General features: G+C 39.5%; 1 protein-coding gene across 5 annotated transcripts in view; it reads right to left on the bottom strand.

Annotated features, from left to right (window-relative positions):
• Nucleotides 1–16,076, bottom strand: part of DPP6 (dipeptidyl peptidase like 6) — a 565,250-nt gene that overhangs the window by 175,431 nt on the left and 373,743 nt on the right. For all 5 annotated transcript variants that reach the window (XM_074868891.1, XM_074868920.1, XM_074868910.1 and 2 more), the window contains exon 2: nucleotides 5,029–5,143. In XM_074868891.1, coding sequence (XP_074724992.1) covers nucleotides 5,029–5,143 — 115 coding nt within the window. The remainder of the gene's footprint in view (nucleotides 1–5,028; nucleotides 5,144–16,076) is intronic.

The following is a 16,076-nucleotide window of genomic DNA, read 5'->3' on the forward strand; positions in this document are numbered from 1 at the left end:
GATGGCTCAGAAGGCTTCAGTCACCTTTGGGTGCCCACTTTCTTTCTGTCACCCTTGGGGCTCAGCTACAGGTCAGTGTCAGATGCTTTTTTCACACGCCTCATGGGCTATTGTGCATTGCAAGCACATGGATGAGTGTACATCTGTGAATGTCCACCTCTCAGTCTCCAGCACACCAGGAGCTCCCTTCCCACCTCAGCATACATGCTCGATCCCTGGGCAGACCTAATTCCTCTTTTCCCTCAAAGGACCTCTCCGTACCCAAAAAGCATTGGCCAGACAAGGCAAACAGGCAGCCTTTCTCCCTTCTGTAAAATCCCACTTTTTTTTTAATGGCATATAATACACATTTATATCTAAGAATTGTGAACAAACTGATTGTACTCCTGCACAGCTGGTCACAGGATATTTCCTTGCTCTTCACAACTAGCAAAAGTCATACAAAGCTTTCTGGGCAATGCATCTGGCTGTCTGACGGCATGCTGTGGATTAATGCTATGCAATGACTACCTCGGTACCATCTCTGAAAAACGTTTCCTATGAATTCTGTAAAAATTTTAATATGGAGTTGGGTGTACTTTCTTTTTTCAGCTAAAGGTCAGATTTGAAAGGGGCAAACTTGATGTGTATCTCCAGAAAGTTTTAAATATCAGAAACAGATGTGCAGGAAGTCCTTGTTTGCCTCCATTTCCAAACAGAGGGGACTAGAAGGCATCCTCTTCCTCAGCAAAATGTCTAATGGAATTTGGGGAAGGTTTTTTTTATCAAAATTTCTGTAGGATTGGGTCTTTTCTTCAGCTTTGATATGTGTGTGTGTGCACAAGCACACATGCATATCTATAAACTTTTGCACGTCTTTATATAAATACACAAACACTGCTAGGATGGGACTCATACAGGTGCCATATGCTGCGACAAGTGAGCAACCACCAATTAGGAAAGGCTCAGTCCCACACTTTCATCATTTGTATAAATAGCTTCACATTTTTCAAAGGTGGGTGGAATGGCAAGACTCACACACACATGAAATCAGAGTCCCGCAGCGTAGGCAGTTGTGTGCATACGGTGTACTATAGTGTAATTAAATGCAAAGTTTCAGCAGTTACTGCTTCTTTTGAGAACGTTGCTCTAGAATACCAAAGAATATACAAATCACAGAAATGATGAAATTTTATTAGGATTTTATAAAATAAGACCTAAACATTAGCTAGCAATAAAGCACTGCTACTGTAATTATAATGTCTGCTGAACGCAAAGAGCACTGTTCCCAGTTTATGAGCTAATCTTAAAGCAGGGTGAGTGACCTGCCTTTGAGAAACCCAGACCAGTGGGGATTTCAGCCTTTCTGCAGCTGAATCAAGAGTTAAAACCTTCTTTAAAGGTTTGGGCTGATTTGCAAAAGAATCTTGACGATATATATAAATCCCCTTTTTCCTCAAATATTAAATACCTTAATCATTACCTGTTCTGATAAGCAAGCCATCCCCATTCCCCACTCTACCACTCTCAGTTTTGCAGGAGACTACCCAGGAGACTATCCCAACTTTCACAGTATCAGGAAATACTACCATCATGATGCAAATTATGGGTCCAGTTAATCACTTTTCTTTTGTCTGAATACAGATTACAAGACTGCATGCTGCACTCTATCTCTTATATGTCCCAAATTACTCTCTGTAGGCACTGCATGATGTTCAGCACTGGGTTTAGAGCATCTCTGCATTGGCTGCCTTGGTATTGCACTGCAAAACAGGCCTTCAAACTAACAGAAAACTACTTAGAGAAGAATGGTTTCCCAGCCAGGGACATGGCCAAGATAGACAGGAACAAGTAAGGAATTCCAAGGTAAAATGCAAAATGTTATTTGTACTAGTATGACAGTGTCAGGCTGGACTCCAACATTATAATCAGAAAGAAGAATTAAAAATATTTTTATTTTATTTAAAAGTATTTCCAAGCATCGTGCTGTACCCATGCCAGACTGCATCACCCCACTTGAGACATTTCCAGTGAAGAAGGTTTTTTTGTGGTTTTTTTTTTCTGATGTCACTCTCACACTTGGCAGCAGCTCCCCATGAACATCCACAAAACTGCTTTGCCTCCTTGCTTCACTGTCCTCCTGTCCCTTCTTCGCCTCCTGTTCAAATATCCATCCATCAATTATTTTTCAATATTGCTACCAAAGAATAAACATTTCTTCTTCCAGTGAACTGTTTATGGCAGGGAAATGCAGACTCTGCTTCTTCTTTTAGACGGGCTCCTCCATCTTCCCCACATTTATCTTGTTGGGACGTACTATCCCCAGTCAGGATTAGCAATGTAAAACTTTTTACATTTGTCAAACCAGCCTCAATGTCTCACTTAGCACTGGCTGGTGGGAAATGCCTGTGAAATGAGCCTCCTGTTACCCTCTGCCATAGCGTGTCCTTATAACAAGCTCCAGGGCCAGTGGCCCAAAAGAAGACTGAACTCAGCTGTGGCTGCCAAGCCACAGCAGCAACCTAAGCTACCTATTTTACCCTTGGCAGAGCCTCACCATGAAGCAGTCTGGATCCATAATAAAAACAAAAGCAGTACTGAGCTCAGAGATTTTGTATTTGCATGCAGGGGACAGTTCTGAAACACCAGCAGGGGAAAAAACAACCCAAACCCAGTTTATCAACAGATCAGGTAATTAAAAATATCAAAAAAAGTGAATGGAAATTTTAGCATAGAAAATGATTTTCCATATTCCTAAGTTTTAAGCACAGAGACTCTCTCAATGGTGTTATTTCGAGTTGTTAAGTACATACCAAAAACATATGTATATACATATGCGTGCATACATATCCCAAACAGAGAATGTCTTTGTGCATGCATATACAAATATAAACACACAAACACACTTGTAAATTTTATTTATAACTGAATGTGGGTATTTCATATTCCTACTTCATACTACATAAAATAGAAGGACATCATAATAATGCATATTTACTTGTGTCTTCTTAAATTAGAGAACATTAACTATAGGGTCTCAATGCTCAGTACACCTTTTCTGTCTAGGCACTCACCTGGACAACAGCACTGCAGAATCTATAGTCGTGAGTGGATTTTATGTTTGATTTTCTCTATGGAGAAGTGGGAGTAGCGTTCAGGAGAAGTCATAAATGAGGACTATTGTGGAGTCCAGAATTGAAACAAGAGCTGCTAAATCCTCATGAGATATCATTCTCACCACCCTTATAAAGAAATCTTTATTACGGGTGATCTTGTGAAAGAAAAGACTTTGACTGTATTTAAGAATGATATGTTTATGCTTCTCCCCATGTATCCATCTATATGGAATCCTACTCTTTGATGGAAGTGGCACCCATTGTCTCATCTATTCAGTGCAAGCCACTGACAGCTTCTTGAAACCCACAGGTATAGGTTTAGGAATCTAGGCTTCAGTGTGCTTTTTTGAAAAGTATGGGACTGCACTTCTGTAAAACAGAATGTGACATTTCCATACCTAATGGGTAAGGGATGATATTTTTCACTGCAAATAAGTGGTGCCTGATGTGAATAAAGTGCACAAACCATGCCCCAAAACATCTCAGAGGTGAACTGCACTGTCCAAAGGTGTTTAGATCTGAACCCTAGCAAAAGTAATTTAAAAAATCATCCTTAATTAAGTTTAACCTAAATTAATTCAGTTACTTAATTACTCTGGCATGATCATGTGCTACTTACATTTACACTGAAAACTTCAGGATAGCATGAAATAAACTTATCATGGCATGACGATAAATAACCAAAAGGATAACAGTGATTGTTTCACTCATTTCAGATTAACTCAGTGCAGTCCTGTATTTCTTGATTTACCACTGTCTCCAGTCTACCATACAGCAGGACTATGGGATAAGAATTATGCCAGCGAAGATGGCCTAGACCTGCTGAACTGTATGTCACTTCACACACTGCGAGCTAGAAATTTCTGCCACACAACTTCCATTTCGTTTTTCCACTTCACCATTCTGTGTTCTTCCATTTCTTATGGGTTCATTTCTCCCTTGCCTCCATTCCCCTCTTCAGCTCTGTGCTCTCTGTCCTGCTGTCCCCTAGAATCATTCGCATGTACTCATCCAGGAAGGATCCCCTTTCACCTCCTCTACATCCCTCTGCAGGGGACCGTCTGCCTTCTCCTGTGTTTTGTAGCTCCCCACCCTTTCTGACAATGAATTATCTTTTCTATGTCTTGTTTCTCATTTGTTTGTCTTTTTGTATTCAGATCATAATCTTCTCAGAGCCACGAAGGTGCATTATTTCTACAAAGTAAGCAGGCATGGAAATTTACAGGGCTGTATAAATATGTAATAACAATAATCATAATGATACCACATTAACATTCAAGCCTACAGCCTCCACAGCTACTGTAAGAGAAGTAACTTACAGAGGTTATGTGCACAGAACTTTGCTGAAACTTGGTAAGGGGATCAATTTAAAGATTCCCTTATTGGGAAGTTACTAATTACTTGCTGTGATTATGTGCTATCTGGTACATAGTAATCTGGAATTGCTTTGTAAAGCTGAAACACTGTGGTCTGATCTAAAAATCAATTCAGCTGAATGGGATGGGATTTAGGTGCTTAAGCATAGGTATTTAATGCCATTTTAGCTGGTCTAGGATATGCCACCCAACTGACATGTCCCATGCTGCTCCATGTGGGCATGAATTTGAGGAAGTCCTGTGTCCTGACTGACTGGCCTATGTAGATGTCTCTCATATCCAGGCATATCTAAAATGACACTCCCTATCTATGTTTAGGCAATCAAGTTTCACACTTGTACCTTCAGCTCAGCAGCCCTGATCTTTGAATTGAAATGTAAAACTCTAAAACAATCTACCTAAGAATGGCCTTGAACTCAGTGTCACACCAAGATAAATAACAGGAAGGATGATTCCTTTGATGTCGACTTTGCAGTCAGTTTGTAATCCCTTTACCCTTGGAAGTGTAAAATTACAGAAAAAAAACAGAATGGAAGTGAGTTAAAAGTTATAAATACCTGGTGTCAGGAGTATAACAGAGGTGACAATCAGGGAGCAGATAACGAGAATAACAAGTAAGGCAATTGCAATTCCTTTCCAGTTTCTTTGAGGAGGATTACTCCCCACCAGCTCCTAGAAACATCAAAGGAAAGTGAACATTCAGAAAAGACACTTAGACAAGGAAACAAACAGCAGAATCCAAACAGCAAAATATGTCTGCAGAACTACACCATTCACCCCAGGACCATGGTGGGTAAAGGCCATAAGCCAAATAGAATTCATGCTGTTAGGAGACATTGTGGTATTAATTGAATCCATTCCAACTCATATTATACAATGAATAAATGTGATGCACCCATAGGATGCTCAGTAGTGTAACGCACACTTCCCACTGCCTCCTCACATAGAGGCACCAGCCGCTCACACCAGCACTCATTCAAACTCACTTATCAAAAGCCAATTTCCTACCAACCCTCATTAAGTGTGGGAATAAAGAGCTTTACAGTAATTTTCCAGAGACTTTTATAATAAGATGCCAGAGAAGAATACAGGAAGGTAAATAATTCATAGGGGCATGTATGGAGATAAAAATCGATTAGGATATCCTCGTGGTGTTTGCCTTCCCAGAAAACATCACCTCCCCTCAGGCACCTTGCATGCATTTCTATGTTGGTAGGTCTAGGGACATGAAGACAGGATCCACATCTAGCATATACATTAAATTTAATCGCATCCTTAAAAGTTTAGAGCAAAAGCTCCATCACTATTCACCGATTAGCTTTGAGTTCACTGTGGTTGTACCATATGTTCTATCTACAATGTATAAGACATCACTGCTCTTGAGACTGAGGTTTTTATGAAGCACCGTGTTCACATTCACAAGATCCTAAATATTTATTGCACTTTATCCCTTTCATGCTTTTCGCTGGTTTCCCCTTAGCACTGTGCATTAACTGTGATTTCATGCACACACTGAAACATCCCCAGGAACTGTACAAAATACCAGTGCACTCCACTTTCCTGGAAGACTGAATTCACTCAAGAGATCTGGCCTCAGAGCCAGAACAATTCTGTATGCTCCTCCTCCTTGTCAACCTCACCAATTTAGAATTTTTGCCTCATTTCCTTTATTATGAGGGATGGTGGGTCTAAGACAGACCTGTTGGTGCTTCTTTAAAAGATTCTTTTTCTTCTTTTTTCTTTTTTTAATTTTTTCAGGAAAACAAAAAACTTTGTAATAGACTAAGGTTTTTTGTAGTTCAGGGAGTTTCTTTCACTTACTGTAACTTTTTCTTAGACACAGAAACATGACCTGAACAGGGAGGTCAGGCAAAACTCACAGTTTTGGTTTCAGAAAAGGCTGGAAAATATTTTTCAACTTTTTCCCTGTCAAGAATCCATTTCACAGAAAAAGATAATATTGAGAATCCCTTCCTGTATGTTTGGGGATCTATCCATTACAAAGGCTATAAACCTGCAATGGAAAGCCAGGTTTGAGGCATTAAACATCCGAGGTAGCATCTGTATTTCATTATTTATTCTAGTTCTGGAAAAGACATGATGGTTCTCTTCCTTCTGGCAAAGAGGGGTAGAGGTTAGCACACCCTCCCCTCCTTGTCTTCCCCTGATTTGCACTTGGCTTTCTATTTGAAATGAAAAATAATTGGAGGAACAAATTTATAGTTTATTATTCTTACTGGAGAAAAATCTGAAAAGTAGGTCAGGAGCCTTGAGAAATGTAATTTTGCCAACAAGCAAACAGAAAGAATATAAATACTTGCATTTTTATAGCGTCTTCACCCTAAGCACAAATAAAAATGTTAATTAATTTAGTCTTCTAACACCTTTTTTAGGAAACTGTTATGGTCCCCATTTTTCAGGTGATGCAAATAGGCTCAGAAGAGGGCCTGTGACTTTCCCAGGGTCACACACAAACTGAGAAATAAAGCCAGGAAAAGAATCCAGGGCTTCTTAGTAAGTGGCAGAAATATTCTTCCTTTCACATCAGAGCACAGTGGGACCTAGAGGGATGACAGGAGAACAGGGCAGAAGCAGCTGAGAAACCACAGTACTTCTACCCAGCCAAGCCCTGACAGTGTCTAACGACAGAGGTAAGATGCAGGCAGCAGTACAGGACTGATGGCAACAGTCACATTCCTGAAAATAATCTAACAGCCCTCTCCACCCTGAATGGTCAGAAGCTTTAAAATTGAAAAAAAATAGTTCACAGAGTTGAATTAGATCTATAAACCCAGAAGTAGTTCAAAAGCTTAATAAAACCTTGCGTTAAGTGAGGTTTCCCCATCCATGACTCCCAGTGTGATAGAAACCCACACATGTGCTTAAGCTTTCAGGATATCAATACTTCTACTGAATCTATTGTCACATCATAATCCATTAATTCTTCAGTCATCCAATCAATATTTGAGCAAAATCACAAGAAAAAAGAGTGGGAATTTCTAGTGTATCAAGAGGAGGAAAACTATTCATAAACAAAACTTTGGGGTTTAATACACTGCAAGGAAGCAGAAAGGAACATTTCCACTTTATTTTCAAAATTCTGTCAGGAAATTTCCCCTGATAAAAAGAAAAAAGAGATAAATGACATTTCAAAGAAAGGTAAGCTTTATTCAGCACAGGTTTGGAAAGCAGCTTTTTTGTTCTTCTCAGCCATTTCAAGTCTCTTTTGATGGAATCACTTACAGTAGAACTGCTGCACACGCATCATACCATAGCACCACTGCCTTAGATCTTTCTTATCAGTATTTCTGTTAATTTCAGGAGGTTACAACTTCACCACTGGTCCATGATACCCCATGTCCTTGGCAGCAAACTCCCACCCTTCAACAGGAGTTCCCACAAGCGGACATCAGCTGCCTATTCACATTGCTCAGGAAAGCCTCTGTGCTTGGCACTGAAGCCAGGAAGGTGTTTAAGCCCTAGGCAGGTACAGATTCAAGCACACAAAGAATGCTCTTGAAGTGGCACCTCAAAGGGTTTGTTTCCAATGCACAGCACAAAGCTATAATTTGCCCATTCCTGAAAGATCCCAGCTTGCAGATGTAAACACAGAGATCTAAACCAACCAGCAAGCAGATACCTTTCATGAACCATAGCTGTTAATCCTAAAGATACCACTTTGGTTTTAATACTGAAATCTGAGCATATTACACAAATGGAAATAAATGAAGCATGCACAATTTCTGCTCTGAAGAAATGATTCTACTGGAAACAGCATAAAAGGAAATGTTAAAACAAAGTCACTAATCAGTAGGAGTCACCTGCTCTATGCTTTTCATGAAGAACTAACACAATGCCTGCATGACCTCTGCAAGCAAGCTAAAGCCCTTCAGCCTGCTTTTTCTCCTTTTTTCCTCTGCTGTTTGTTTTCCACCCCCTTTTTTCTCTTACATAAAACCTTAATTGATTTTGGATTAGGAAACTAAAACAGATGTTACCACAGGTTTTAACATAAGCACACTTCATTGATGCTGCATATTAAAAACTGTAAATGTTATCACTTTCATCTTCATTTATGATTGAAAAATAACGCTACCCACCTGTGAAGTTGACTTTGAAGCTGTAAATCCAGACATCTACAATATTTTAAGACTCTAAAATATAGATCTGTGATGACATATTTTCCTGTCTGTGAAAGAATCGCTGTACTGATGTGTTATGGATGAAGGCTGGATGTACTCTAATACAAGATGCTGTCAACAAAATTATTTCTGGCATGTTTATTTGAAACCTGACAAAAGTCTGCCAGCATGATGGCCATATTAGAATAATATAATAGCTTCTTAAAACAAAAACTCATCATGCACAACTTTTTTTTTTTTTTTCATAGTCATGTCTATATTGCAAAATGAAAGAAGCACAATATAGACATCACTCATCAAGTATTGGTATTATTTAATAAAAGCTATAGATCCTGGGCCAAAATCTCTGAAGTATCAATAGCGGGTTAGTCATGGTAGGCCTCTTACTGCTTTTCAACATGGAGTTGCCACTTTTGGGCAATAACAATAAAACCTAGGTGTGTTATACTGGAATATATACATTCCAGACAGGTGTGCTCTATGTGAGGCCTTTGGTGAAGCAGGTGACATTGGGCCACAGCTGGAGACAGGAGACTGAGCTCTCAGTTATGCCAGTGTAAATCAGAAAGAAAATAAAAAGAAAAAAACAAAAAAGGAAAAAAGCAAGAAATGAATGGTATGAAAAAAAAGCAGGTGCAGGATCCCTTAGTGGCTTCAGAGGTGGTAGGATGGGATTTATAGCAAGGGTTAGTATGGATTCCATACTAGCAATTCTTGAAAGCTCTGCTTCTTGGGTTTTTTTGAGTTACTTCTAAATTTTAACTAAATTACCTGAAATACTACACACTCACAAACATAATAAATGAAGAATCTTCTAGCAAGCTTGTCAACACAGTTAACCAGGAATACGTATTCTACCTTCACCTCAGGCTACCTTGTTCTGAATTAAAACTTTTGCCTGATGACATCACAGTTAGTGCAATGTCTCCGGCAAGTCAGCTCACCAGTTGCAGAACATGGCCCAGAATAAAAACTTTGCTGAGGAATGAAGGTATGGAAACACTGTTGTCCCTGGCAAAAACTCCAATGATGTTCAGTGGAAAAATAATCTTGCTCTTAATTAGTTCTTATAACACAAAATTGCTGCAGATTATAACTGCTAAACAGTACAACAAATGAGATAGAGTAGGTAACCCATATGGTTAGATTATTAACCTTGTGTTGCAAAAAAGAAATATTAATTGAAATAATAATGGCAGTAAACTAGATGCATTGCAGTGGTTACAGCAGGAGGTTTGCTGAGACCTCTGGTTACATTGCTGATTGATAACTGCCTTACTGTCTCATTGTACTCCTCCGCCTGTCTGGATCCTCTGCCACTCTCCTGCCTTAAATTTAAGGATGGAGTTTCTTCGTGGGCAGGAATCATTTTTGGTACCCTGCCTGGCACAGTGGAAACCTCAATCACTAAAGAACTTAGGCAGTATAATAATATGGATAAACAATAATAAGCATGTAACTGCATCCTTCTCACCTTTGAATTCAAGCTGAGTTACTTTTGTTTGGTTTTTTTTTTTTTTTTTAATTTTCTTTTCTTTCCTTTTCCTCCCCACTCACCTCCCTCCCCTCCTGCTGCTGCAGAGCACCCTGAGCTGTGCTCCAGCTGAAGTGTGATGCTGAATAGCAATCGGTTTGCAGATAGGCTCAGAGAGCCTAAGCCTGAGGCTACAGTAAACTCAGTTGTTCTGATGCTAAAGGTGACATTTTAGAGTGAGTGGAATAAAAACTTGGTTTATTTTTACAAATGAGGCATGGCATGTATGTGGGCTTTCCTGCAAAACCCCAACAGAAAGATTCAGAGGGATAAAACCATCCTGCCCGTCACAGTGATGAACGACAGCTACATTATGTTTGTCTTCATCTTCTGTTGATAACAAATGCTTTTACTAATAGGGAGCAATGACTTAATAACAGTTAACATCTTTGCTGTCTACTCCCCTGCACCCTGAGAAAAATCTTTTACCCTGCACACAATGCAACACACTATCCTGCCCTGCATTTCTGGGAGGCTCTTATATGAAAGCCCTAAAGCCACTCCTTTTGGCCCTGTAGCTCCATCTCCTCTCACAATTTTCTGCAAAGTGCACATACGCAAATGCTTTGACGTTGGGCATTAATGGAGTGTTTGAGAGTAAGCGAGGAAAAGGCTGTAGCTGTAACACTCAGCCCTTTGTAAAAATAAACCTTGCATGTTTTATGCTTTGATGGAGCTTTCAGTCTTACATGTTTCTATTACAAAGCCAATAGGAGAAAATGAATGCCATCTGTACCTTACACCTAACTGTTAGCTTTAACAGATGATGGGTCTTCCACAGTTTTAGAGCAGAAGGCACCAGATCCTCAGCTAGCATTGACTGACACAGATCATTGGCTCCACTGGAGCAAAGCCAGTCTGTGTCAGCTACAAATGAAACCCAGTGCTACTTCTAAATTAAAAAAAAAATCTGTAAAAAGATCTAAATACAGTAATATCTGGGATTCCTAGCTGTACTGTATTGCAGAAATGGATATTTAATAACATCCCATCATTTTTATGAGCATTATGATGAAACAGTCTTGGATCCCCTCCATAGCTAGCAGCACTAAAAGACTAATTTAGCATCTCTGTATTTTGAACTGGCATCTCACATGACTTTTGTACTCAAGTATAGTAACTACACTGCAACATCCTCCTACCCCCTTACAATGTACAAATAAGCAGTATTGCCATTTGAAGCATTCCCAAATTATTCCTAGTGCTTAGGGACAACGTGACTACATGGAATTTCCAAAATAAATTCGAAGTTAGGAACATGGACTCTGAAATCCTGCCAGAAGCCTATTCTCAAGGTGACAAAAATTCAAGCTGCAAACACCAGCTTGGACCTGTTGCACTAAGTGTGGCTGCGGCCAAGGGCATGGCCATCTTCTGACTCATGCCCGGGAGAAAGGAGATGGCAATGTTGTACATGTGTATGACACCCGACATACGTTATTAGAGATACTTTTAGGCAAGAATTGTGATGGTCTTGATTTAATGTCATCTTATTAATCTTCTTCACTTTCCCACCATCAATTTGGTTCATTCATTGCTGTAACCTAGATGTTTTTATAGCACCTGGCACAGCGGGACTGTAAATCCTCACAGGGGCCCTTAGCTGCTACTGTAATTCAAGTCATAATTAAAGATCCATTCCCAATAGTGACAGAGCCCATAAAATCAACAGCATTTCTTTGATTTTATTTCAGTGTTTGATATAAGCACACACATTCATCCACTAAAACAGAACCAAATCATCTCCTCGGGTGAAATATCTGCCATAGCACCAGTAAAACTTGGTTTGATGCTTAGAATTTTATTTCATAAGAGTCTGTGTTATCATCAGATCTGTGAAAAGGCTTGGCAAGCCCAAATGCCACAGATTATATCACTGATCCCAAGACCTCTGTATGCCACAGCACTTGCTTAGCTCCAGTTTTTCCACTATAATGCTCTGACAGCCTGGCTCCCTCCGAACCAAGCTGCAACACACACAAGCCTTGAATCAGTTCATACCCATGCAGAAAAAGCATCTGCAAAACGTGATGTTGCCAAGGCATGCCAGGATGACATCTCTCTACTCTATTTCTTGTAGAATTATGATCTCAAGAAAGGGGAAAAGATGCTTCTCTGCAATACTTGAGAGCTTGGCAAAACCACCTTTCAGCTTTGTTGTCTCCCCTAATTCCAAAAAAATGCCATTCTGCTTACATTTGTAAACAGGCAATTACATTTTTTAGTGAAACTATATTTCAGAAAAAATAAAATACCATTCAATTTACAACTCTGAACAGCAAGGAAGAATTTGTGATAAGGGAAGTAGTGAGGTGTTTAATCTCCCTGGGTAGAAGACAGCATTACAAATTCTATTTAATATTATATTTTACTAACTCCTAGGCATTTTTTTTCTTCTGTAATCTAGTTTGTAAATAATTTGTTTCTAAATGGTACAGGAAGGAAAACACAAGGTGAACAGAATTTAATTCCTAAATAATTTGTTTGGGAACAATGTAAGAAAGAGCCGTGAAGACAGCCAAGTTTTGAGGTCACCACACTGCAGAGACTGTGGGAAGAGGAATACAAAAACTGTGTGTACAGCAGGGGGGGAAAGAAATGGTTTTATCAATTTCATTTTGCACTCTCCTGAGGTGTCCATCAGACTCAGGATGCAGAAACTGCACTGCGTGCTAAGAAAGTAAAAATTACCTTGCCAGGTTACCTTATTCTGCGATACAGTAATTATTATATGAATTCAAGAGTGAATTAAAGCAGCTGGGGCTAGGGGAGGGGGCTCCTCCGTTGGTCGACGTATGTAACTCTCATTAACACACATCAAAGCTTCATGCATGTATGGGAAAATAAAAAAACAGAAAGAAAGAGAGAAGCACCCTCAGTACAACCTACCATGCCAACCATCATCTATCATTACTATCTGAAATGCGTCAGCTGCTTTTTGTTCAAAATATGTTTCTCTCATCATCGCTTCTTACAGGATGATGGTGGACTGGGGATTTCAGATGAGGTCCCTGGCTGGCGTAAGGGCTGCAAGGTGACAACTCCTGAAGATCCCATGGCCATGCGAGCAGTTGGGCAAACTAGGTCAGAGGCAGGATTGACCCCTGAGTCCTGGAGTTACATGGGGAGATGAGGGACACAGACAGACCAAGGGGCAAGAGGATGGTGTGGGATTGCAGGGAGGACAAGGCTGCACTGGCAATTCAGAACTTTTTTGTGGGAGAGAACATTTGATCAGAGCCCATAATAATGGGATTTCAAAAGTAATGACAACTACCTGAACCTCCATGATGAGACACAACACGAAAGGCTTTTATGCACTGAACAAATAAAAATGTCCAAACTATCAAGCATGTGATGATAAAATCTGTTTTGTATGCTCACTAAAAGACTCACTGAATTTAGTAAAGGACCAGTAAAAATCGCATATTTCTGTCCTTGGTGGGACTTGAGCGATATCTGTTTTACATAAAAGTTGAGTTCAGCAGGAAAAAAAAATAAATTCCTCAAACAAGCCAGTAGGATCTCATGAGAGAGAAAAGTTCCTCCCTGTTTCAAGCCAGAGCCTGCCCTTACTAAGGTCAATAATAACATTTTTAGTAGCATTCCTTAGTCCTTCAATCTTTTCCATATATCATAATTAATCAGATTATGGTGCTGGATTTCTCAAGCATCTGAGTATCCTATTAAAATCAAAGTATAGTATAGGAGGTATGTAAAATGCAAACTCCAGAGCTATCCTGGATGCTAAAATTCACAGATGATTTTTGTCTTTTACACTTTTATTTTAAGCACAAGTCATTTACTGTTTTGAAAAGAACAAATTATTTGATGTATCGATACTTCAAAGACAATGCAATTGTATTATTCATAACTGTAGCAATATTTATATTAAGATGCTACTTATACTTCTACCTTTAAGACAATCTTAATTTTCTGTTGTTTCTAGGACCAAGTTATAGTTGATGTGCGGGTCTCTAGTGCTGTTTCCATCTGTAGTATGTAGCCAAGATTTTAATTAAAATTATAGAAGGAATATTCTTCTCTGCTACAAATTTTAACAATGTTGAGCAAAGGAAAAATGATGTGTAAGTGTGGACCTGTATTTTACACAATACTTTTAAATGAAAAGACATTAGCAGTTCTTGGAGTAGGACGCAGTATGAAGGCTTTTTTCTCCCAGCTAAGCCCCCTTCTCCCCAACCTGTACAGCCAAGATCTTTTTGCTTAGTCTCTCTCCCCTTCTCATCTCCCAAATCTTTCATTCCTGGTTTCATAAGTAAATACAAACCAGTAAATAAAGCATACCAAAATCTGTTATCTTGTCCCAAGGGCAATTGGAGAGCACACCTCTCACCCACAACAGCCAAACCCTCTTACAATGCAGTTCAGCATGACTGTATGACTTCTTTACCAAAACAGTCCCTTTCCTGAAGCATTCCTGGGACAGTCCTGCTAGTAATGGGCCAAAACCATGACTGGGAGCATGCTAAAATAACACACCTATGCTTGGTCCCCTGCACCCCTCCAGGTTACTTCACCATATAAATGAAGCCCCAAATCCAAAACCTACAGTCCCCAATTCACCCCCAGTTCTGCAATTCTTACTCTTAAGGAAATTAATTTGCTTAAGCTCGAACCATTACTCGTGCAGAAGAAAGGAGCAAGGGACACAACAGTGAAAGGAGGGCTGTCTTCTCCATTTTTATAATGTTAACTATTTCTTTCTGGCTAGCAGCAACCTGTGCTGATTTCTGTGAGCATTGCTTGGATGATGAAGCAGGGAGCAGAGTCCTCAGGCTGCAAGACTGTCCTCAGAATAACTGGGAGACATCTCAGTTCTCCTAATGGGATTTGCTTGGGCTTTTCTCAGGCATTCTTGAATCAGAAACCACTTCATGGATCTCCTGATTCACGAAGTTAAAAAAATAAAAGTCTTAATTCTCCCTGGCCCTTGTCCAGCTCTATCTTAGGAAAACTGTAGTTTGAAGAATTACAGATCTTCGAAGGGTACTCAGGGTTTTGGTGTGAAATGCCAGCCGGCTGGCTCAGCACCGAGTGCTGCTGTCAGGGAAAGTGACTCCAAGGTCTCCAAAGGTTTATGAGTCTTATGCTTGGTCTGTTTTAATTGATTTCTATTTTTACCAGGGTTCTCACAGCACATTACAAAGAGCTTTGCAAAGTAATTTATTTTCATTTTCAAAACTTTCTGGGCGGCAGTAAACTCTACTAACAAAGTAAGTCATTTTTCCTCGGGAAAGCAAGATGCCAACTTTCTTTCCCATACTGAGCTGTGTTAACTGTGGCACAACACCACAGGAGCATGACTCCTTGTATCAAAAGAACACTTTTCTTGCTCATTTTTAATTTGAAAGAAGTATCCTTAATTCAACACAATACTGAGACTCGGTAAGTGAATTACAGAATGGAACGGAGACATTCACGTTCCCATTCAAAAGAAAAAAGCAAAAATGACTGACACACAAATTGCAATTTTTTTCTTGCAGAAGATCTATTTCACAAGGGTCACTGCCACCCAGCAGCAAAGTCACTGCATTATCATGATCATTTTTAATCTCCCTACACAATTCATGTTAGCATCTTAATAGCACTGACAAAAGCACCTCTTCTCCTGAATCATGCTGCTGGTTTATCTGTCTGCTTTTCACTGGCTTCAAGCTTTAAAGTTTTGCTGTAATCAAAATTCTTCCTTTAATTTTGTGACATTCTCATTTCTGATGTCAAAAGTGAGAGAGTGTGGGTTAGAAAGGTCCCCTTTGCATTTGAAACTGAAATTAAATGTAGAAATATCATATTGATTTAAACATGCTGTAGGATTTGAAAAGAGAAAAATCACCCAAGCTGACAACACAATGACTTGTCTGTGGCAGTTTCATTGCATCCCATGAGAAATGCACCAGAGATGGGA

The sequence above is a fragment of the Strix uralensis genome, chromosome 1, assembly GCF_047716275.1.
Source record: "Strix uralensis isolate ZFMK-TIS-50842 chromosome 1, bStrUra1, whole genome shotgun sequence".
NCBI lineage: Eukaryota > Metazoa > Chordata > Aves > Strigiformes > Strigidae > Strix > Strix uralensis.